Here is a 24,838-nt window from a genome sequence, read left to right on the forward strand (position 1 = left end):
CTTTTTATTGGTATAAGCATGAGCTTAAACTTAAATCATTCAGTATGAAACAAAATATATATGACACTGGATCACAAAACCAGTCTTAAGTAGCACGGGTATATTTGTAGCAATAGCCAACAATACATTGTACGGGTCAAAATGATCAATTTTTCTTTTATGCCAAAAATCATTAGGATATTAAATAAAGATCATGTTTGTACATTTCCTACAGTAAATATATCAAAACTTAATTTTTGATTAGTAATACGCATTGCTAAGAACTTAAAAGGCTATTTTCTCAATGTTTCGATTTTTTTTTGCAACCCCAGATTCCAGATTTTCAAATAGTTGTATCTCAGCCAAATATTTTCCTATCCTAACAAATCATACATCAATGGAAAGACTATTTATTCATTAAATCTCAAGTAAAAAAATGACCCTTATGACTGGTTTTGTGGTCCAGGGTCACATTTATATTTCACACAGCAAAAATCTAGTAGTCTGTAACGCCAAAAGAGAGAGAGAGAGAGAGAGAGAGAGATTTTTTGGTACAGTATCTTGCACATTAAAGTACTTGGCAATTTTCACTTAAGACTAAGCATTAATCATTTTGATTACACGCCATAGACTGCCATTCAGCAGCTGAGGAAATGTAGTTCAGTATGTTCTGAATTCATTCTGATTTTATTACAGCAAAGTCATCACAAACTAATAATGATTCAATGTAAGTTCTACACTGTATATGAGATATGTCACATAAAATCATCACAATTGGAAAAGCAGGCTTAATTGTGATAAAAATGTAAATAATTTCACTATCCAAAAATCTTGTTGATGCTAATGGTCTTTATACAAAATATAATTTCATATTTTCTGTTAACTTTAAGGTGAAATATGAACACCCTGCTTTGTAGAAACATTAAAATTGCACTGAATGTATAAAAATACTATTACAAAAAGGTTGGTAGTAATTTACACTACAAGTACAAATCATACAGACTCTCTTATTGTCCCAAACAAATAAAAAAGACTATAACAGTAGAGAACACACCAATAATTAATAGAATAAACTAAATAAATGAAACTTTCTCTCTCTTTCCATTCAAACACAGGCTGAAATCCTCCTGAATTACTCCTCAGACCTCTTTAGCGGCCACTTTCATCTTCTCCACAGTTTCCTATAGGGAAAAAACAGTTTAGAAATCACACATGTTATTTGCTTTAGGTCCATGATGACCCAACCAAACAAAACAGATATTAGGAAGGTTCAGCAGTTCAGCATGGTATGTTAGGAAAAATGCACATCCCATTATAATTAATCAGGACATGATGTTATTACGCAGTTACTCAATGGCCCAGGTTCCAAACATTACACTCATTCCCAACCTGATGTTTATTGAGTTCGGCCACTCGCCGAGTCCATTCCTCCTCCGTCATCTCCTGATCGCTTCCCTCCATTTCCTCAGGCGGAGGTATCTTATTTGGACCTGTAGACAAAGAGGAGACAAAGTCATACCACATTCCACAGAAAAAAATCTCATCTCATCCAGCTTTGCTGTCCAAATCCCATCCTCAACCCCAGCTACAAAAAAAACAACTGCAATATCCCAGGTTTTAGCTTACCATCACATATAACAGCAGTGCAGACCCAGTTCCCGCAGGCACAAACGCAGCGGTTACATTCCATTTGAGTCTCAGCACCGTCCTCGTACGTCTCGTCCTCTAAGGCGCACTCTAAAAACATGCAACAGCACTCAATATACACATATCTTACAGGCTATATGTTCATACGCAGGTCTGTTGAGCTTTTATACTCTGTATGCCAGAACAAATGGTTGTAGATCTTACTCCTTTCTGGTGGGTTGAATCCAGGCCTGAGGCAGTTGAGGAACTCATCAAAGCTCAGTTTCCAGTCAGCATTCTCATCAGATAGCTCAATAAGGGCATCCACACACAGACTCCTGCAAAAGACACAGCCACTACTGCTTTTAATATTTTACTGCATTTTTTTCAATGCAATATTTTTCTTATAACATTCTGTTAATATCAAAATTGTTTTCATGGACATAAGACTGCTACTTCAGTTCTAACATTACAACTCTCTGAAGATTTTAGCATGGAAATGCACTGTGCAATGCACAAATAGCATATATAATAACCCACAGCAGATCTATACAGGTGGAGCTGGGGAGGTGGAGGGTTTCAGAGGAACTCTGAAAGCTCATTGCTACGTATGCAACATGAACCAATCAGCTTGTGCAAAGTAGTTTAACGCTGTGAATATCATCAGTTTGCATTCACGACCCATGAGTCTGTGCCATCTAGAGTTTCACGACAGAACTTTGCATTTTAACATAAAAATTATTTTTCAAATATATTTTAAAATGTACAAAACTGAGTTTTCAGCATCATTACTTCAGTCTTCAGCGTCACTTGATCCTTCAGAAATCATTCTAATATATTGATTTACTGTTCAAGAAACATTTCTATCAACGTTGAAAGCAGTTGTGATGCTTAATATTTTTGCTGAAACTGCCATCCTTTGATTTTTGATGAATGCAAAGTTCAAAATAGCAGCATTTATTTGAAATAAAAATCATTATAACATTATAAATGTCTTTACTGTCACTTTCAATCAATTTAATGCATTGCATCCAGAGAGCTTACAAAGTAAAAAGGACTTCCATGTTCAAATGTGTTACAGATTGGACAGTAATGAACTATGTACTGAAATATTGTGTAAAACACCCAAGCAATTCTGAATTTGTATTACAGTCTGCAAACTGTACAAGTATACATTGGCCATTGAACACCCTAATTTCTAGATATCAGTATCAGCATTGACCTTTTGAAGAACTTGCATCGGTCATACAACCACTGGAACCGTCACAGCGGTGAATCTTTATCAGATTTGCTAAATTATGGATTTTGTACCCACTTTTATTAACCAAAATAAAATGCTATTTAAATGCACAAAGTAAAAACAAGCTGTATATGATACCGATATCTTGATTTGTCTTTTAAAACAAAAATTGTAAGCATACTGAGAGATTTGCTGTGCAAATCTTAGTCAGAGGACAGTGCGGTCATAATCATTATGTTTTATAGACTAGCCCAGAGACATATCGGTTATCAGAGATTTTCAAAAATTTCAGATAGACATTATCAGAAGCGGCTATAAAGAAGAACTGATAAGAGTATTGACACAGATAGTGTTAAGTATAAAGACAGCATTCAGGTTAATAAACCTCATAACTGCAAACTGTATTCAAACTGTCTCTATCTGCAAATGACATACTTTCATCAGTTCATCTCATTTGTGCAGGTCAAATGATAAAAAACATGATTATGTGTTGGAGATGAACCAACAAGGGCAAGAGGACAATATAACAGGGTTCTCACACCTTGGTTAATTTCAAATTTAAGGACTTTCCAGGTCCAATACCCTCAAATTCAAGGACTTAATGTGGGAATACATTTCAAGTGAGGTGGTGGTTAAATCGTGTTACCTTGTAACATTGTTACAGTTTTCATGTGTCAAACACAACTATGCAAAAAAGCATTTTATTTGAACTTCACAGCCTAGTTTTCCAATGTTTCACACTGTGTCTGTGAAACGCTGAGGTACCATCGTAGTAGTTTTTGTGCGTGTGTGAATGTCACGGCAACATACAACACAAAGTACCTCACGCAGGAAACACTTCACGTAACGTGTAAATGCATGTAAATTAAGCAAGCTAGTATGCATAGGCCCAAAGTGCTGTAAAATAACACATTAGCAGACAGGAGGTAGGAGATATTGTACAAAATAAATGCAAGCACTTTCAAGGACCTGTCTCTATGTATGTTCATTTTCAAAAACTTTCCAGGGCCTTGAAATGTTTTGTTTTTTTTCAAATTCCCAACCCTTTAAGGATTTCAAGGACTCATGGGAACCCGTTTATAAACATGATAGAGTATGCAAATATGACACCTGTATGAACTGTATGTTATATCTGAATGCATGTGAGAATTAATGAAAAGCCAAATACTACACTTCATTTTGGCTACTAAAATCAAATCAGCATATTAGCATGATTTCTGAAGTGTCATGCAATACTCAAAACTGGAGTAATGGCTGCTGAAAATTCAGCTTTGTATTACAAGAATAAATTATATGTTAAAATATATTGGAACAGAAAACGGCTACTTTAAACTGTAATAATATTTCACAATATTACTGTTTTTACTGTATCTATGATCAAATAAATCCAGCCTTGGTGAGCATAAGAGACCTTATAAGAGTACTGTACATTATCACTTTATTTAAAGAGACTTTGTATGGGTGTGTGTATATGTGTGTGACCTGAGTAGGCGGTTGTTCTCCTCCTCAGCATAAGGTGACGTGACATTTATTGCCGTCTCATTATGCTGAATGAACTTCAAGAATTCTGCTGAATCCAGCTGAGCGTCTCCATTATCATAGTTCTGTTAAAACACAAACAGCATAACAAAAAAGGTTGAGACACACAGGCATATCTGAAAGCATATGCATTGTGTTCTCTGAATCAATATGTTGAAACTCACACATACACACACACACAAACCTGGAAGTATTTAAGCAAGACATCAGAGAAGTTGGATCCTTTAGAAAACCAGCCGTCAGGCTCCACCTCAGACTGCAACCATTCAATCACACGACTCCTCAACTCATTGCGGTCCGTAAGGTAACAAACAACTAGATATTCGAACACACAGAACAAATAGCCACAACATGTTACAATTACACTGTACGTTTGAAAACTTTATGCCCTTTCATTATGATAAATAGATAATGATTAAAATGATAATTTAATCTTTTTTTTTCAATCACTATCTACTTTTAATCATTTTAAGTCTTATTTCAGATATTACTTTCTTTCCAAACAAAACTGCTCAGTAAGTAAACTTGAGTATTGGACGTTTTATACATATACATATATATCATAGTTTCTAACATTAAAAAGGCATTATTCCACATTTTAACGCAATGTTTCATGATAATCAGTTGTCAGTCGTACAGATGTGTGTTTACTCACTTGGGCTGGTGGTGACTTTTTCCATTTTTTTCTCTAAACGAAAAGAGACAGAAACCAGGTCAGTGAGTTTCATCAACTGAAAACAGGAGCTGCCTTTTCTGCAAAGTTCTTAAAATATCTTTCATATTTATGTATTCAAATGTGGCAAATTGTGGTGACATTTCTGAGGGGAAAAGGCTGCAATTATTTAAATTACTACATTACAATGACATTTCCTATTAACATCTATGGTGGCGGTTTGTGGTGTATTCCATGAATTTAAATATGTCATGCTATTTAGACAGTAGATTTTAAAGAAAACAAAACACTATAAACCTGTTAAATGTAGCATGTTTACACATACCTTCACAATGGCCATCATGGGCGACCTGCACTTTGAGTCCAGTGAGACAAGCATCACGATGCAGTTCACAATGATTACGGTACGTCTTGCCATTACTACCACAAACTGGACGCTTATGGGGTTTACATTGCTGAAAAAAGACACACACATCTGGTCAGGTATCCTTGTAGGGACTCTCCATAGGCGTAATGGTTTTTATACTGTACAAACCTGCCCGTCAAAGGAAACTTTCTGCATTTTTACTTTCTGAAAAAATCATTCTGTATGATTTATAAGCTTTTGTACCCATGTGGACCCATGCACTGAAATAAGTGTACATTCATGATATCTATGTCTTTTATTTCAGTGGTTCTTAGAGAATGTTTAATCAAAAAATGGGTCATGGATCTGTTATATTACGTAAAAGGCTGTGTCCCCAATTCAATTCATCTGTTAGTTTAATATTAACTCAAATTAAAAGCCTAAACTATCTAATCCAGTGCTTGTTGCAGAATGGTAAATTACAATTCTGCTGTTATTTATATATTTAAGTGTTTGTGTTTTCCTGTGTGTTTTGACGTTATTGATTTTTCTATATAGTTGGGCTGTTGCATTTTCCAAAACTTTTCCAAAATTGTTTGATTTTAATGACATTTTTCTTTATTTTTGTATGCTAAAATATGTTGGTAGGCTACTTGTTGGTTCACCACTTGATGATCAGACTAGTTTCTTTATAAAACAGTAAAGTGCAAATGTGGGTGATAATACCACAGTGAGAAATAGGGTTGCTAATTCTTTGGTTTGGGTGACTATGTTTATTACATACTATGTTTAATAATTTAATGTTAAAGATAAAAGGTTGACATATTGCATACATTATGTTTAACTGAAATGCTTGCAAAAAATAACCTTATTATATATTATGTATATACTTTAATATGTGTATAATTAATAACAAATCTTATTATATATTATATATGTATGTTTTCCAAAGAAAGAAAGAAAAGAGACAGAGTGAGGGCTCTGATATGGAAACTCCTTTAAGCTCCTTTATAAAAACTATTACTCCTATACTTTGAGTTTGATCCATAATCCAAAGAGTGCCTGTAAAATATGTATTTTAGGTATGGCAGTTGCATATTTAGAGTTTTGGTAGATGGTTCAATTGAGCAATAGGCTAGTTTAGTATTAGTTTTGGTAATCAGATCTGGCAACCATGGTGAGAAAGGCAGCATGTGCATGAGTGGGTATTTTCCGAGTCGAGGTGAATGTGTGGTTGAATACATGACTAACCTCGATACACAGACAGGTTGGTTCTCCTTTGTCTGTCACAGCACATTCTCTTCCAGCTCCACAGAACACATTCGCACAAACTTTACTTTTACTCCTTACCTCCTGTACAAAACACACACAAAAACAAAAATGTGAGCAGGCCTGCAAAATTTTCAAACCAAACAGACTATCCAAAGACGTGACATTGACATTTAGTGTTGTACTTTGGCCCCAACTAGTGGTGAAACAGGGGTGAAATGTAGGGGTAAATAGTACTTAGTTTTAAAAAACAGCACTTCATTAAGTCCAAATACTAAACAGCAAACACCATCATTTTTATGGGTAAAGACAAACATGCATATTTTAAACGTAACCACAAGATGGCAGGCTATACTTAATGTAACAGTGCACTAGTTCACCATAAACAAACCTGAAGCAGAATTGTTTATCTGTTAATAAATGACAATCAAGTAGCCGCTTTGCTTATTTGATAACATATAACAAATTATCCAATTACACAGAGCCACAGTTGTACAAAAAATGGTCTTGATGTTTGTCCACGGTTGCCCACCATGTTTACACCTACATAAACAGAACTTGCTCATTCACTCCCTTCAGACATGTGCTGCCCTTTTGTTGTGCCGTCTGATTGGTGCAGACTGAAGTGAAAGCCACCCTGACACAGCTCCAGATGGGAGCTAGATCTGTTGACCTTTGCCATCTAATAAAGAGGGTGAGTAACAAAGAGTCTGACCATGACAATACACCAGCACATGCTGTCACTCACTGCAAAACACACACATATAAAAGCAGCACCACACGACTGCGAGACAGATGGCACACACTCCCACACACAAACACTCCCACACACGTTTGTTTTTGTGAACTGTGGGGACTTTCCATAGGCTCCTGTAGTTTTTATACTGACTAAACGATATTGTCCAGCCCCTAACCCTAAACCTACCCCTTACAGAAAACATGTTTGCATTGTTACATTTTCAGATAAACATCATTTACTATTTTGAATCATTTTTTTACATTGTGTCATGTCAAAAATTTCAGGTTTTACCCCCACAATGTAGCAAGAACAAGTATATACACACACATACCCACATACAAACCATATGCAACATCTGTGTATTCTAATGTGTAAACATCATGTAATAGAATTTAATAGAATTTAGTTTTACTTTAATTTTTTTTTAGGGAAAAAAGACAGAAAATGGGATAATACCCTTGATAATATAATAAAATTGATTTAAATTTTACTTTAGTTAATGGGGAAAAAGACAGGAAATGGAATAATACTCAATATAATATAATATAATTGAGTTGAATTTAATTGAATTTTACTCAGTGAATGGGGAAAAAGACAGACAATGGAACACTTGTAATATCCTTGATATTAATATAATATAATAAAAATATAACATAACATAACATAATATTTAAAAAATAATAATTCCAGGAGATATTCTTTTTCTGTTATATATTATAGCCTAGCATAGTATATTCTACATCCCATATGTACTGTATTTTTAGTGAAATTTATCTATTTATTTTTATTTATTTATTTATGTATGTATTTTTTTTAGTATAATTTAATAGTAATTTAGTTTTTTAGTTTAGTTATTGGGCAAAATACACTATTACACTAATAATATCCTTGATAATCATTATTGATAAGTATTTTTAGTGAAAGTTTGGACAATTTATTTATTTAATTAATTTTTATCAGATTTATTTTAGTTAATGGGCAAAAAAATGGGAACACTAGTAATATTTTATATTAATATAATATAATATAATGTAATATAATATAATACAATATAATATACAGAAAACTACATGAATAACTTTAAAATAAATATAGCATTATATAATACAATTTACAATTTACTATATAATAACAATATAAGATTTTCCAGATATTGTTTTTCTATTGCTATATATTTTAGCCTAGCATAGCACGTTACACATGACATACATTCTGCATTTTTAGTGAAATGGTAGCAAATGGAGCATAACCTTTCAAAACCCTCAGAGGAGGTACTCACCAATGCAAGTGCATACTTGCTGGCTCAGGACAGACCGCATACAGGAAGATGCCATACATGTATAGTTGGATACTATACATGTATATATACATGTATACTACATACTATAATACATACAAGGCTGGAGACATCTGTCCATCTCTACATGCCCTGTGACCCCTCAACTCTGACCTTTAACCTTTCACTGGGAAGACTGTGAGACACAATAGAATGCGGTCTCTAGAAAGTGAGAAAAAGGGATTATGTTGTAAGGAGAACATGTAGGGTGGAGCAGCCTAATGTGAACTGGCAGATGCTTCTCTCTTTCTAGCACACACATGGGAATGTGTGCACATAAAATGAATATTTGATATAAAATGTGCACTGGATGCCAACAATATGACCTCACTTGGGGAATGCATCACAGTTTTCCAGTGGTTAGTGTGTGAGTGTGTTGAGTAAATGTGTTTATCACTGCCAGAGAATAATGTACACAAATAAAAGTGAAAAGCAAACAGACCTGGTCCATTTATTTGATCTGTTAACAGACCCAACAACCTTTTTCAAATGCTTCCTCACAGGTTGAAATTGTATTCACATTTCTTGACTGGGTTTAAGTTTAACACTGCTGCATGGTTATTCTAAAATATGGGAAGAAGTATATTCAATTCATCTTCTTGAGCATCCTAACCAAATAAACACAATAAAACTGGCATAACCAGTGGATTGAGTAACACAGATATTATGCAGCACAACTGTTTCAACACTGATATTAATAAGAAATGTTTCATGAGCAGGAATCAGCATATTAGAATGACTTCTGAAGGATCATGTGACACTGAAAACCAGAGTAATGACGCTGAAAATTCAGATTTGCCCCACAAAAATATATTACATTTTTAAAATATAGTCAAATAGAATTATTAATGTTTTTACTGTATTTTAACCAAATAAATGGAGCCTTGGTGAGCATCAGAAATGTCTTTTCCAACACACTTCTGAATGAGGAAATGAAATCTATCGTTTAAAATATTAATATCAAACAATATGTTAAAGAGAGAGACACAGCAGGGTTTTTAGAGAACTGAGAGACAGAGGAATTCACACCCTACCAGATGCTGCCTAGACACCAGAAGAGTCCAAGTTCAATAGAACATTAACACCAATAAACTGAGATGAGCGGAAACCCAGTTTACACATATCACTCCTAACAGGCTGTGTAAACACACACACACCAACCATTGACCTAAAACCAGAGGGCAGATGGCACATTCCTCACATTCCAGAGTGTGTCAGCTGAGATGGTTTGATGGAGATCAGAGCAGACAGACTAGTGAACAGAAGTCACTATAAACTCACTATAATGATCCTACTTGTGATATATAAAAAAAAAACTGATGAGGGACTAACAGCATTGCCTGTTCTCATTTTGGTTTTTGTATAGATGCACTCTTAGATATGCCAGCCCTTTACTCATGTGGATGAGCTTAACTGTGAACACACATTTCACATTTATTACCACCCATAAAGGAACCACAGAGGAAACACTGCTTTAAAAAACAAAAATGTGCTCATCCACATTTGAACCACTTTGTTATTAACACCCCATGCATGAAACACTACAAGTATGCAACAATAATAAACAAAAATGTTTATAAGAAAAGGTGGACACTTTGTCAGTGGTAGACATGTTTTCTGGTTTGTACAACTCTGATTTTCCTGCTCTGCCTCTGATTTGCAAAACTACAATATTGTTTCATTGCAGCATGCTATATGCAACGTGTTTGCTCCTGAGCGTAATATGCAGTATTTGTCAGAAACATGCTCAAATGTGTCAAAAACACAGCCAGTTTATTTACTCCATTCCGAGTCCTAAAACACATTTTTGTGAACTTGAGTTATACTACTACATCATTCAGGCTTAAGCTCAGGGCTTCATTATCAGGGCTTCCAAACTTATTGATTATTTACTACTGCAATAGAAGTACAGGTGTCTTATTTTCTGGTTACGCTGAGCTATACACACGTCTGTGGTAAATGTGTGAAAAATGAATGGACTTCTTTTCACAACCTGTGATAATTTGTAACCCCAGTTACTAAGATACGTCCCCTATGAACAGCATATGTGAATATTATGTAGACCTATTGTTTCAATCAAACTAATGCTTTAAAAGTAGAGTAATCATAGCAGTTTTCATCCATAGTATGTGCGTTTAAACGTATGCGTTTAGCTTCAAAGGGCATTTTTGACGACAGTATTCTCTAAAAATTATTTGCGTTCCAATTTTGACATCAAAAGGCACAAAATTAGTTTTTTTCTCTTATTCCTTGGATTTTAACCATTTACCTCCACTTGTTACCAGTGTTTTTATGCAACTATGCATGTGCAGCTGCAAGTGACATAACTGTGACGTCTACTCCAATTTTGCCCAGTGAACTAAATAAAAAGTGTTGAATTAATTAATTATCGATTAACGATATCATGTTCTCAACGTCTGGAAAGTTCTACCAATTATATATGTGTAAAATTATGGAAGTTGTTTAAGAAAAGTACAAGTGTGCTTTAAAGCGTCATATTTTCTACTTATATGTAAGCCAGTGTAAGTTTCACGGCACTCTTCGGTCTCAAAATGCATGCAGTTCAACAGTATTTTCCACATAAATATTTTAATAAATCTGAATTTAAATATTATAATATTCACCCATGTAGTACTGAGTTAAACATATCTAGAGAACGATAAAAATACAATTTGGTATGTATTATTTGAGCCCACTGCTGCGTTAGAGACTGTACAAACAGTGCAATGAACAACTGTAGGGATTTAGAATGGCGGGAATTTTAAAAAATGAACCTATAATCGTTTTATAATAAGCGCCTTTTAATCCCTAGAAGATGTCAGTCAGATACTTTATACATAGATGAAAAACTGGGGGGGAAAAACAAGATAAATGCTCAAACTGCATTAGGCATATGTTCAAAACTATAAAAGTAAATAATAGTTTATCTTATATAAACAGCTCTCGATAAGGATAGACACAAAATGTTATGTATATTAATAATACTTTGGCAACTAATAATACAACAGCTTGAAGAAGCGATGACAAATTTGACACCTTTCTCTCGTCAACCAACATGATTTTCTCAATATTTTTCTTTTTTTCTTTTGTAAAGTCATAAAAACCCTATAGTGGGTTTTTATTCCGCTATTGGAGCAAACGGAAAAACAGAAACGATATCTGTTGAGTTTTTATAACAACTACAAAGGTTTGCACTTCTGAGAACCTTGGAAATAAAAATATCTTCATAGAGACAAGACAGTGTCTTGTCCTACCACAAAATAACTCACAAAACCCACTTGGCAACCGTACATCAACACTTTGGCAACTTCCCACATCCTTTTGCACGGGCCACCAACCAGAAACCATTAGTTTAGTACCCTGCAGTAGCACAATACAAATGATCTTATAGCATCTTGTGATATATAGACCATTTCGCTACATGTAAACAACACTGATCCAGAAGCGCTTCCTGTTTTTTGTTTTTTATATTTTTTTTTAATTCACATATACAAATACATCTTAAAGGTGCTAATGTAACATTTTCATCCAGTCAAATGTTATGTTGGTTGTATTTTTTTGTGATGTTTGTGTAAAGTAAAAAAAAAAAGAAACAGGAAGTGTATCGGGACCAGTATGTTCACATCTAGCGAAATGGTCTATATATAGTTGCTGTATTTCTGAGCAAAGCATTTAAAGCCCTTCTCTACCTCAGGTGGCCTAGTTCTCATAGTTCTATCTGCCTGAAATAAATCTAGAAGCATGCAAAAATAAAGAATGCAAGTGTAAATGTGTTTATAATGTTGGAGAAATTAGCAGATGAACTATAGGCTACTAAACAGCTGTTAATACGATAAATTAGGCCGCTTACTGATACTGGTATGACTGTCAAGTGGCCCTATTGACCTGCATTCACCATTTTTTTTAGGCTTACTACATTCCTAAACAAAAAAAGATGCATTTGTTCTTTATCCTTCTCATCATCATGCAGATGTACATCTGAAGTCATCTCTAAAAATACACCTCTTACCAAGCACTGTTGTTTAGTTCCTAATGAAAAGGCATGAGGTGTTTCGTCCTGATGTTGTGCAGATGTAACAGGCCTCCGGGCGCACACATGAAAAGACCAGCACATCTGTCGTGTCTAACTATGTGTCAGCACCTGAACACTTCACAAGACCAGCGGACTGATTACATGCCAAAGCTATGCACACATACACACGAGACCGAACGGCTGTGCTTGTGCATCTGTGTGAAGTGCACAGTGTTAGTGTTAAAATGGCCTTCTCACACCCGTGTGGTAACGTCTGCTGTTGTTTGGCTTTCCATTACTGCACGTACCAATTACTTTTTTTTTACCTGCCAAGACAAACAGCAGCTGCTAAGCCCAGACAACCAGCCCACATCTTACGCCTACAATGCTGGGTTTACACTCCTAAAATGTCTTCAGGGCTTCTGAAGTTACATTAAGTTGAAACTATTAGGAAAAGGTACCAGTAATTATCAGCAAGAACATTACCCATTAAGTTAATTGACATTTCTTTAGTCCTAAAACACAGTGCAATGCATAACACAAAATACAGGTAAAACACCTATGGAAAAGCAATAAGGAAAATACCTTCATATTAACATGGTACACTGGGCTCTGTTTTTACAGACTATTTTACCACAGTAGTTTTGCACATAAAACACTCTTAAATGACACAAAAACTAGCTAAGAAATCCTTAATAAAATTTAAATTAATTTAAAAAAAGTAAGTTTATTAACAAAAAGCGTTAAAAATTCTATATGATTCTTGAAATTAATTTAGTGACTATCAGATTTTATTGTTATTTAATAAGTCATTAATATCACACATGCCAAATAAAGCTCTCTGATGTCTGGAACAGTGTTGGGGGTAACGCGAGTTACGTAATCCAATGACTTTTTAAAGTAACTAGTAAAGTAAGGGATTACTTTTTTCAGTTACTTTTTCAAATAAGTAATGCCAGTTACTTTGTTTTCCCATTTACTGACTGAAAAGTCTCCTGTCCCCATGTTGACAGAAATCGGAAGTGCAGAGGCGTTGTGTGCACTGTGTAAACGTTATTTTAGTTGTAGACTAAATATGAACATGCATTAATTAATCTCACTTGCAAAAAAGCTGATTCAGTATTCATCCAAATGAATTAAAACAGTGAAATGCAAACTATGAAGCAAACCTACAATAATTAAATATGTATCCCATTAAATCCTTTTTTCTTTGCTGCTGACCTTTGATGATCCAGTTCAACCACAATAATAAGCAAAAACGACTTTAGATATACTAACATTTTCGCTTCATTGCTGGAGTGTTGAACCTTCTTCTCCTGCGTTCTACTGTACTGACGGGAATTAACTTTTCCTTCAGCCTGAGGCTTATTCATTTCACTTTTTGGTGTAAAAGAGCTTGATTTGCTAAAAATATAACTTTTTATATTAAAAAAACAAACAAACAAGGCCTGTCCAGATTTAAAAAGTAAGGCAAAAGTAACGTAACACATTGCTTTGCATAAAAAGTAACTAAGTGACGTAATTATAACTGTAAGGCGTTACTTTAAAAAATGTAACTTTCCCGAACACTGGTCTGGAATTTCTGGAATTATGGATGTAATTATTAGCAGTTATTTATATTGACAATATGCAAGACATAAAATATACAGAAGTATTCTGTTCAACTTTTTCTTCTATAAGACACTTTTTTTTTCTATTAGAGAACTTTATCAAACAAATTCAGAAAGCTTTCCGTCTTACCTCTGCATAACAGCAGACAACGGAGAGGACAATCAGTGGAAAAAGTGTCCTAATAATCTGCAGAAAGATATAAGCATGAAAGAAAATGTATACATTTAAATACAAGTACAAAAATATCAGATGTATTAGTGTGCATATAAGGTCTGTCTTGTAAAGCATGATGACTTACCATCATCAGGAGATGAGAGGAGAAAGGAGAGATGAGAGGAGCTGTTGCACAGACAGAGTGAGAACTGAAGGACAGCATTAGAGTTCGGGAGAGATCCAGTGATTCACCCTCCCCCAAACCCCCACCCCCAAACACACACACTCACACACACACACACACACACGTTTACTTAGCTGGGACATTCCATAGACGACTAGTTATAAATACTACAACCTAAACCTAACAGAAAAAATATGCATTTTTACACTGCAGAAAAAAACTCAAATGGAGGTTGTATAGGTTTGGCCCAAAAATATGGTTACGCAAGTATACAGAGACGGGCTATTTGTACTCAAAAAACTTTATTGGAATTATTTAAATGGATTACAATTACCCAATCAAGTTCTTATAAAACTGGTTAAGCGCATAAGTATGATAAAAATCATAAACAAACATTATTATACTATACACTTGAATCTGTACATTATTTATAGGAATATATCACCCAAAAATGTGAACATTTTGTTATCATTTACTCAACCTCATTTTTAAACCCATATGACACACACAAAAGACATTTTATAAAATGTTGGTAACCAAGTTTTGGTTACCATTGACTTCCATGGATATAAAACAATAAGAACAAAGAAGAAAACACAGAACGGAAAAAAAAAAAAAAAAAAAAAAAAAAATTCTACAGGTTAGGAATTTTTAAAGTATACCATTTGTTATTTATAAATCTCACTCATTAGTGATTTAGTGCAGCAGCGCCCTCTTATGGATTATCATGACCAATAAAAACAAAAGGATTTGCATATAACTCACGCACAAACGTAAAGACATTTCTTATTACTGAAACAACAACAAAGCTCAATATTTACTGAACAGTAGTCCATTTATTTGTACTCTACTATGCAGTCTGAATTGTCGGATTTCCACTGTGGTTTGTGATCTATAAACCACTCGTAGTACACTGAGTTTACCCTCTCTTTGTAGCTTTTATTTTTTTCACGTTTCTTCGTCTTTTCAGAATCCTAAACATAAAGACAGAGCTAAAATGACCATTGGCATAAATGCATACTAAGTAGAGGTTTGTGATTTGACAGAAAAGCTGATAAGTGGGAGTCTCAAAATTCATACCTCATTTAAAGAGACATCTGCATCTGTGACCTTTCAGAAAGAAACAATAACCAATCAATAATAAATAATCAACTGTCCATATATCAGTGCACTGCTGTGTTTTGCATTTGCCCCAGCTATAATGTAGTGAATATGAAAATATTTTACCTCATCTCCTTGAGTACACGGTTGTGATTTTTGCCTGCGAAATCGAAGCAGGAAACGTTTTTAATTTTGCGATAGTGAAATTTGTAGTATTGACATGTTACGTTTAGTTCATTAAACTACATTTGAATGAAGATTGCGTAGGAAGATGTGACTTACTTTTCCCCCTGCTGACTTTTCAGTAAAAACAAGCAGATACTGAATACCAGAAGAAAAACAAAACACCAAAGGACGGACAGCAGGACCATTATTGAAAAGGTGGATAAGTGCGTTTTTTTTTCTATTAAAAGAAAAAAAATCTTGTTTAGACAATGTCTTTTCCACCTGTAGTTTTTTAAAAACTGTTTTATGTCATGCCATTCATGAGGGCACTGAATTAACGTAGTCATTTAGTAAATGTCTGTCTCAGTTTAGTCCACAATTAATTCATCATAGTCTCAGCTCACCTTCATCCATTGTTGTCCATTCATCTGTTGAAATCAAAATGACATCCTACAAAGTAGCATGAGATAAAATACTTCTGTAATGTTTTTCTCTTTTGAAGACGAGGCTAAAACAATCAATGTAAATCAATTAAGACTGGCGATAAAACTCACCCTCTGACATCTGCTGCTTGATAAAGGCTCGTGAGCGACGTTTGCATGTTAGTTTGCACTGTGGTTGGCTATTCTCACATTTCCTATGAGCGGCCTCACACAGGAAATGCTCGTCAAAACTAACATCCTTTCAGAAAAACTTTATAATAAACAAAACGAGACTAGAAAAAAAGTCCAGAATTCTAATAATAATAATAATAAAAAATAAGTAACAACCAATGGCTTTACTACTGAGTGTCACAAAATAAATATTTTACATTTGCAGTGATCATCTCATCTTTATTAATGAATTAGTTAGCATCAGTATAATTTTTTTACTTGTCCATAATGGCATTTTTACACATTCAAATCACCTTTGCACACATTTCTTTCTTGTTCTCAAACAGATTTGTATACTTTTTATCACAGAAATGTTTAGTAGAAATAAAATAATCATCAAATGACCACAAGAGAGCAGCAAAGTGTTCTGAGTCTTGCAAAAGAGACTGGCAATTTTTAAATCATTTTTAAGTTTTAAAGATGTAAAGCAATCTGTAAAAAAAAAAAAAAATAGATAATGATACTAAGTGAATGCTCCTGACACATAGTATATAGTATATACTATAGTACTTTTACTTCAAACTCGCTAAATTCCAGCCTCAGCCCAATCAGAAGTACCAGTACTTACATAGAAACCTACACAAAGTAGCCAGAAAGAAATGCTAATATTTAAGAAATCCATCAGATGGATTTAGAGGCTTTTGCATTTGAACTCTTCATATAATTTATGTTTAATCTATAATAATCATATATAATAATATATAATGATTCACATTCCACAAATGTAAAAATGTTGAATAATTTGTCTTTAAGAATTCGATGTGTGTGTTTGAGGGAGATCTGTAGATGTAAACTTGTTTGTGTTGGAAAGAATGATTTTTCACACTGTGCTATTAATAAACACCGTCAGACAGCTTTGTTGACCACACATGACCTTTTATTGGCTATATCCACAGGTTTCAACTGACAATCATTTCTGTATAGGTGCTGTAAAGGATTACAAGTTAGTATAAATGGTGTGGGGAAAAAATAGCAGAAGGCCTGAAACAAAGTACTTTCCAGTACAATTTGCCATTGAAACTCACAGAGCCAATAATCAGATTTACTCTCATCACCCTGATGTGTGCTGTTACAATTCGGCAAACGGGCTGACCGCTGTCTGCGCTACGTCTGTCACCACAGCAAAAATGTAGCACTAGTCCTCTGCTGCAAACTCTGTGGTAATAGATTGGCTGTTTAGTTTTGCATTTCATGCAAGCTTCTCTATGAAGTAATCTTATGCTTTTATCTTATCAATAACAGCCCTCAGGGTTTCATTGTTGTTTCCGCTAACCACTTTCCATTTTCTGAGAAAAGACACAGTGAAGAACTGTTTATCAGAGACATGAAACAGAGGAGATAAACCTTTTAATAATTTGTTTTGAAGTTTTGTGAACAGGCAGTGCCGTCCTTCACCAGTAACTAGGGGACAAAACGATGTTTTTTTTCACTTCTGCATATTGTTTTTGACCTATTTGATGATCTTTGTGCTATTTAAGTCTGGGTTCAATATTGCATCACCTCATGTAGTCTGCCGAAGCATTGTGTGTTTTTGAAATTAAATAATATCATCCACATATGACATTTAGAAATGTTGTATTTCAATTATTTAGGTTCTGGAAGAGTTTACTTCATGGCAGCAACATGAAATAAAACATTTTACATTCAATTCAAACTAATATGAAACCATTGGCAAGGTAGAGGAAAAAAAGAAAATGCAGGCAGTTTTAACTTTTTTGACATACCAGTTATCATAAACACTCGTTCGACATGAACGATTTTGATACATTTCAGATATTTGTGTATTATGACTTTGGTAGAACTGTGAGAATGTTACAAACAAAGGGACAATTTAATTGGTCAGAAGTAATAATTAAAATAAAATAAACAATCGAAAACTGAAACTCATACATAACCGATTATTTTTATTTTTCTATATTTCATACTAAATTTTAAAATACAAGACATGTCTCTGCTATGATAAGTCTATAAAACCCTTCTGCCCTTTGAAATATTTAGAATTAGCCTTTTTAAATGAAATGTCACTGAGAACCAAGGTATAGAAATGCTGTTTCCAACAACATCAAGGATGTCAGAGTGTCTGCGTTGACATGTCACGTAATGTTGTTTTATTGTCTCTTGCCGAACAATACTTTGTGCTGATTGGGCGTGATCTTTATCATCATCATCATGGCTGTACGCGCAGAGAGACTAGAAAGAATGTGGCCTACAATCTTTTCTATGGCTAATGTAGTTATTACAGTTATCGCTAGATACACTCTAACCTACCGTCTAGGAAATCAAAAGACTAAGTCAGTGAGACCAAAACAAGATATTATGCTTGACGTATATCAGCGGTGGTCATTTCTTTGAATAGATACTTTATATTTTGCTACTATGCCATGATGAACGACTGTGCAACTATCAGCATTTGTTTCACCTCACACATACACATATCCATTACAGTACCATTCACATACAAATCAATAAGCTTGATCGAGTATTTATCATCATGTATGGTTGAACTTGTTGAGGTGAAAAGGATGATGCCCTGACAGTTTTCTTATCAGAATAATAACAAAATATCACATACAACATTCAGCTAATGGCTAGTCCAAAAAATGTAAACATCAGAATCCCACCTTCCAGTAAAATTCTGGATAGAAAATGTTATTTAAAAAAAAAAAAACACCACGTTTTGCTAAATCCCAACTCCTCCCTATGCAGATCTAGCTGCTGCAGATCACTTTGGTTTGTTAACTGTTTGATAAAAACAGTACAAAAAAATACTGCTGTATAAAAAAAAAAAAAAAAATGAATCAAGCTCTCAAGTTTCCGCATGAAAATTGCACAGCATTATTTTTTTCAAATCGCTTTCTTCCTCAAAATAAAGAGCTGGTATTATAAGTGTCGTCGCAGTTGCCGAAAGGCACCTCTTTCTTTCTCATTTTTACTTTCCAAAACTATATTTTATACTGCTGCACTCCTAATCCAGTTCTATATTATTTATACCGTCAAGTCATCTGACCTTGCCCGACTGCTGGCCTTGCTCAGGCTGCTGAGTGGTCGCGTGTCTTCTATCGTCTCGCTGGCTTCCACGTCTGCTTCGATGGCCAACTCGTCCTCGTCTTCATCCCTGCGTACAACTCCCGCCGCTGCGCTGGGTCCTATCACGGTCGTCTGGGCGTAGGAGGGCAGCGTTTCGTCGTACATCTTAGACACGTCTTTCTTAGGTGCGGACGCACCGACCGATTTCTCCTCAAATGGCTCGTATGGAGCCGGCAGCCGGCCAGCTTCCATTCCCCCCACCTCAGTCAGAGGGAAGAAGTGCGATGTGGCTTTGTCCTCCTCTAGCAACTTATAGCCTTTGGCTTTCTGGATCGAGGAGGATGCTATGGAAGGCAAGGCCTTTTCGGCCGCCCCTGGTCCCTCAACTTGCGGCCGCACCGGTTTACGAAACACAAAGTGGATCTTTTTCAGCCCCAAATGGCTGATTTCCACAAAGTTGAGGAAGAGTGATACGCAGGCCACGGCTAACATGAAGATGATGAACACGGTTTTCTCAGTAGGTCTTGAGACGAAGCAGTCAACCGTGTTTGGGCACGGCCAACGGCTGCACTTGTAGAGCGGAAGGATTCGGAAGCCGTACAAGTAGTACTGGCCCACCACAAACCCGACCTCAAAGAGTGTCTTGAAGATAATATGGCAGATATAGGTCCTCAAGAGAGTGCCCTCCAGTCGGAACTTCTTGCTGCCCTTCGTGCTCGTCTCTTTGGCCGTACGGACGCTTCCCTGATCGGGCGCGATCGGCAGCCTCTCCTCATTCATCTCTTGCTGCCTGTTGAGCTCAGCCTCCTCTCGTTCCTTGCGCTTCTCCTCCATGTGTACATGGTGGACCGCGTGGCCCACGTACACCAAAGAAGGTGTGGAAACAAAGATGATCTGGAGCACCCACAGGCGAATGTGCGAGATGGGGAAGGCCTCGTCGTAGCAAACGTTCTCGCAACCCGGCTGCTGCGTGTTGCACACGTAATCCGATTGCTCGTCGCCCCACACGAACTCCGCAGCCGTGCCCAAGATGAGGATTCGGAAGATGAAGAGAACCGTGAGCCACACCCTACCAATTACCGTCGAATGCTCGTTTACTTCCTCGAGGATGTTGCCCAAAAAACTCCAGTCACCCATGGTTGACTGTCAGCACTGCGGAGCAAACAAAAGAGATGTTTGAAAGCGACGCAAAATGTTTTTCGCATTGAAAACTTAGGAGTAAACTTCATGTATGTTGTCCCAAACAATATACTGTTAGAAATCTATCAGGTAGTTAGTTCTATCAGATAACCATCTAGAGTTAGAAAGCATCCAGAGTTACAAAACTCTTAAAAAAGTCCCCATAACCAAATCAAATGCAAAGCTCTACACCAAAGGCGCACTATACAGACCAAACAGCAATACAGCTAAACAGTATAAAATGGGCAACTTGCCACAGTAAGAGCTCCAGAGTATTTGTGTTCCCCTTCTCTTGGCACACTGTGGTGTGAAGTGAACTTTTTGCTCTCTGGTTCCCACCTATGGCCTCCAATCCTTGTCGCCCGAGTGAGCAGAAGTGAATGAATCCAGTCTGATGGTTGGTTTTTAGTTTGCTGCAATATTTAAGCTGGGAGCCAGACAGCTTTTATTCAGAGGGCGACGCATGGTGACGCGTAGTACAATAGGATTCACAAACACAAATGGGAATGTATGTGACACCAGCGTTGGGAAAAGGGTGATTTTAAAAGTGTAAACTTGACATGGTGCATGATTCTGTGCATGCGCTATCTTTTTAAGATTCACTGCACTGTTATCAATTTAGCTATTATAAACTCTGGTTATAAAGTTTCTCAGAAACATTGGTTCTTTGACGCACAGGAAGTGGTAAGGTGGGCTTTACACATAAATTTGTTCACATGTCGATTTTTATCGACCTAAGGCTAATGCTATGATAACCCATTAGAGAAAGTGGTCTCATCATAATGATAGAGCTGTTCTTTTTCAAGGCTAGCTTGATTAGCAACTATCTAATGAGGTTCTTTCAACCTCACTTTTATAAAAATAAATCCCAATCATGCAAACATTTAAACATGCTTATTTTTATGTTACATTAAGTGAATAACAAGTTTAATAAAGAGTTTTCTTTTTAAGTATTTCATGTGAGAATAACGCATGGGAATCAGGGCATGGTTATAAAACACGATGTTACACCATTTGACATGTTGTAGAATGTAAAATGTAAATGCATATTTAAATACAATATTTAAATACAGTAGGTCAGGTTTTACACATGCTTTTATAGCAACATAAAGTCAAAAGAGTCAAGTCTAATTAGTTAGAACTGCAACCAATAATCCCTCTCTGGACAATGCTTTAGCTTTTGTGGACCACTTTTTATCCAACTGGAATGTGCTTTAGAAATGACATCATGGGCTAAGTGTTGCCATTGGTTGATACTGAAGAATGATGATCAGTGGGTGGATATGTGAGTGTTTGGTGGGTGGAGGCAGTTTATTTGCATTGTATATTTATATTAAGCAACATAACACCTATGAAATGTACCATAAGTAGGTGTTAAAACATTTTATTGCTACTATACAAGACTAACCTGATAACCCCAATGACCCTGTTGCATTTACACTTCTGAGAAAATAACTGGATTAGTAGTGAAGACTGAGTAAATGCACCATAATCATTCAGGAAAGTATGTACGTAAAAGGAGTGTTCAAAAATGTTTCTGAGCTTGTGTTTAGCTTTGTTTAGAGGGGGTTTTGGCCACTTATCAGACTGGGAGACTAGCTTGGCCAACCAATTGAACGCAACTACCACGTTCAAGGCCCAGAAAGGTAGTAAGGGCATTGTTAAAATAGTCCATGTGACCATGAGTCCATCAGTGGTTCAACCGTAATGCTATGAAGCTACAAGAATACTTTTTGTGCACAAAGTAAACAAACAAGACTGTGGAAGCGTCAGCAGCACAACATGAATACACTGTGGTACTCTTCTGAACACATGGCGGAGTCTGAAGAGAAGAAATTGTTGAATAAAGTCATTACTTTTGGTTTTCTTTGTACACAAAAAGTATTCTTGTAGCTTCATAGCATTACGGTCACATGGACAATGTCCTTACTACCTTTCTGGGTCTTCAACATGGTAGCTGCATTGCTGTCTGCGCAGGGTTAGAAAGCTCTCAGATTTTCAATGAATGCAGGATTTACAGGTTTGGAACGACATGAAGGTGAGTACTTAATGACAGAATTTTCATTTCTTGATGAACTAAACCTTTAAGTTGGCATGTCCAATCCTGTCCAGTAGAGCAGTGGTTCCCAACCATGTTCCTGGAGGCCCCCCAACACTACACATTTTGCATCTCTTCTTTGCCTGACACACCTATTTCAGGTCTTGGAGTCTCTACTAATGAGCTGATGATCTGAATCAGGTGTGTTTGATTAACAAGATATGGAAAACATACAGTGTTGGGGGGCCTCCAGGAACATGGTTGGGAATCACTGCAGTAGAGTTTAGTTCCAGCCCTAATTATACACATCTCAACCAGCTAATCAACCCTGGTGAAAAAAACAGCATATGCTGGTAGGTATGTTTTGATGCTGGTTTAAGCTGGTCCTTTGCTGGTTTATGCTGGTCCTTAGCTGGTCATGTTGCTGGTGAAGGACCAGCATGAACCAGCAAAGGACCAGCATAAACCAGCTAAGAACCAGCAGAAACCAGCAAAGGACTAGCTTAAACCAGCATCAAAACACACCTAACCAGCATCCCAGCATCAAAACATACCTACCAGCATATGCCGGGGAAGGTCATCATTCTAACTAGAAACTTTCAGGCAAATGTGTTGAAGCTGGCTGGAGCTAAAATCCTCCAGACACTGACCCTTCTGGAGCAGGATTGGACACCCATGTTTAAGACCATCTTAGCTGGTTTAGGCTAGTCTCCCAGTCTGATAAGTGCCCAAAACCCCTCTAAAACCATCAAAAACACAGTTGGGAGAAAAGAAGAGACCAGCAGGCCTGCTTAAGCTGTTTGTTTTAGGCATCTACTGACCTTTTTGGCAACCAATATAGCCTCACAAAAAAATCTAACCTTATCTTTGCATGACTCACCTAGTACACTTACATTGATTTTTAAACAGAGTCCTACACAAGTATCTTAACACTATCTCCATAGGGTATGCAAAAAGTTAAACCAAACAGTCCTCATGTTAGCTTGACCCTGAAGCCTTCATTTAAAGGTGCTACTTGTTGATATTGCCGGCGCTGGCAGCCTAAGCCAGCAGCAGAGTGGTGAATGGGTGTTGGGATTTCAAACAAAGGCATGATGTCATGATGAAGTCCGCTGTGTCCATTAAACGTGCGCACTGAGGCATGATCCCAGATTGTGCGAATGAAGCAGGCCCCAGGCAATGGCTAAGCATAGCACCATCCCTCAAACAAAGTTATCTTACGCCGATCTGCCTACATGCTGTTGCACCACGTTTCCTGCTCCTGAGAGACGATTTAGCTGACAGCCAAAAAACTACATAGGATACAGTGAAAGGCTAGCATTAGCATATAAGTAACATTAGCCATTAGCAGGGGAAAAGGCCGGGGGTGACGCATCCCATGTGCACAAAAAAGCGTTAACTTGAACTACTAAATAAACAGTCGCTTTTGAAAGGCTGAAACTCTGGTTTACGATGGTTTATACTTGCTAGTGTTGGTCTTGCTGGTGGGCGTATGTAGCCAAATGGTTTACATGATTTTCCATTGGTTTGCCATGGGAGTTTGTGCTAGTTAAAGGAGAAGTTCACTTACAGAACAAAAATTTATAGATAATTTACTCAACCCTTTGTCATCCAAGATGCTCATGTCTTTCTTTCTTCAGCCGATAAGAAAATATGTTTCTTGAGGAAAATTTTTCAGTTACATTATCAATATAGTGGACTTCAATGGTGGCCCCAAATTTGAACTTCCAAAATGCAGTTTAAATGCAGCTTCAAAGGGCTCAAATTGATCAAAGCCCAGTAAGAGGGGTCGTATCAAGTGAAACGATCGGTCATTTTCAATTTCAAATTGCCAATTTATATACTTTTTAATCTCAAATGCTCGTCTTGTCTTGTCTCTGCGGGGCACATGCGTACTCTGTGGAATCCGTGTCAATACAGTTAGAGTAGGTATAAAAACATTTAAACTTCATTTTGAAAGCGTTCAAA

At 36.2% G+C, this 24,838-nt stretch overlaps 2 protein-coding genes across 2 annotated transcripts; both read right to left on the reverse strand.

Moving 5' to 3' along the window:
* Positions 1-6: 6 nt before the first annotated feature.
* fstl1a (follistatin-like 1a) lies at positions 7-14,727 on the reverse strand. The gene is made up of 11 exons (XM_051128456.1): positions 14,669-14,727; positions 14,500-14,556; positions 6,655-6,756; positions 5,383-5,512; positions 5,040-5,072; positions 4,569-4,699; positions 4,328-4,449; positions 1,831-1,943; positions 1,606-1,716; positions 1,369-1,469; positions 7-1,160 (listed from the first exon to the last, which is right to left on the reverse strand). The coding sequence occupies exons 1-11, from the start codon at positions 14,672-14,674 to the stop codon at positions 1,119-1,121; spliced, it is 948 nt and encodes a 315-aa protein (XP_050984413.1). The 5' UTR covers positions 14,675-14,727; the 3' UTR covers positions 7-1,118.
* A 2,864-nt stretch (positions 14,728-17,591) lies between these two features.
* On the reverse strand, positions 17,592-21,222 carry gja8b (gap junction protein alpha 8 paralog b). The gene is made up of 2 exons (XM_051109614.1): positions 21,087-21,222; positions 17,592-20,805 (listed from the first exon to the last, which is right to left on the reverse strand). Exon 2 carries the CDS (start codon positions 20,788-20,790, stop codon positions 19,612-19,614), a length of 1,179 nt encoding a protein of 392 aa, XP_050965571.1. The 5' UTR covers positions 20,791-20,805; positions 21,087-21,222; the 3' UTR covers positions 17,592-19,611.
* Between the last annotated feature and the right edge of the window lie 3,616 nt (positions 21,223-24,838).

The sequence above is a fragment of the Labeo rohita genome, chromosome 1 (assembly GCF_022985175.1).
Source record: "Labeo rohita strain BAU-BD-2019 chromosome 1, IGBB_LRoh.1.0, whole genome shotgun sequence".
In the NCBI taxonomy this organism is placed as follows: domain Eukaryota; kingdom Metazoa; phylum Chordata; class Actinopteri; order Cypriniformes; family Cyprinidae; genus Labeo; species Labeo rohita.

Bases quoted from the DNA above. Each gene is read 5' to 3' on its own strand.
- fstl1a (XM_051128456.1), bottom strand. The intron at 5,513-6,654 runs GTTAGTCATGTA...GTCTTTTTTCAG, and splicing joins CAACCTGTCTGTGTATCGAG to CAATGTAAACCCCATAAGCG. The intron at 1,161-1,368 runs GTTGGGAATGAG...TTTTCCCTATAG, and splicing joins CCGAACTCAATAAACATCAG to GAAACTGTGGAGAAGATGAA.
- gja8b (XM_051109614.1), bottom strand. From the start codon at position 20,790: ATGGGTGACTGGAGTTTTTTGGGCAACATCCTCGAGGAAGTAAACGAG.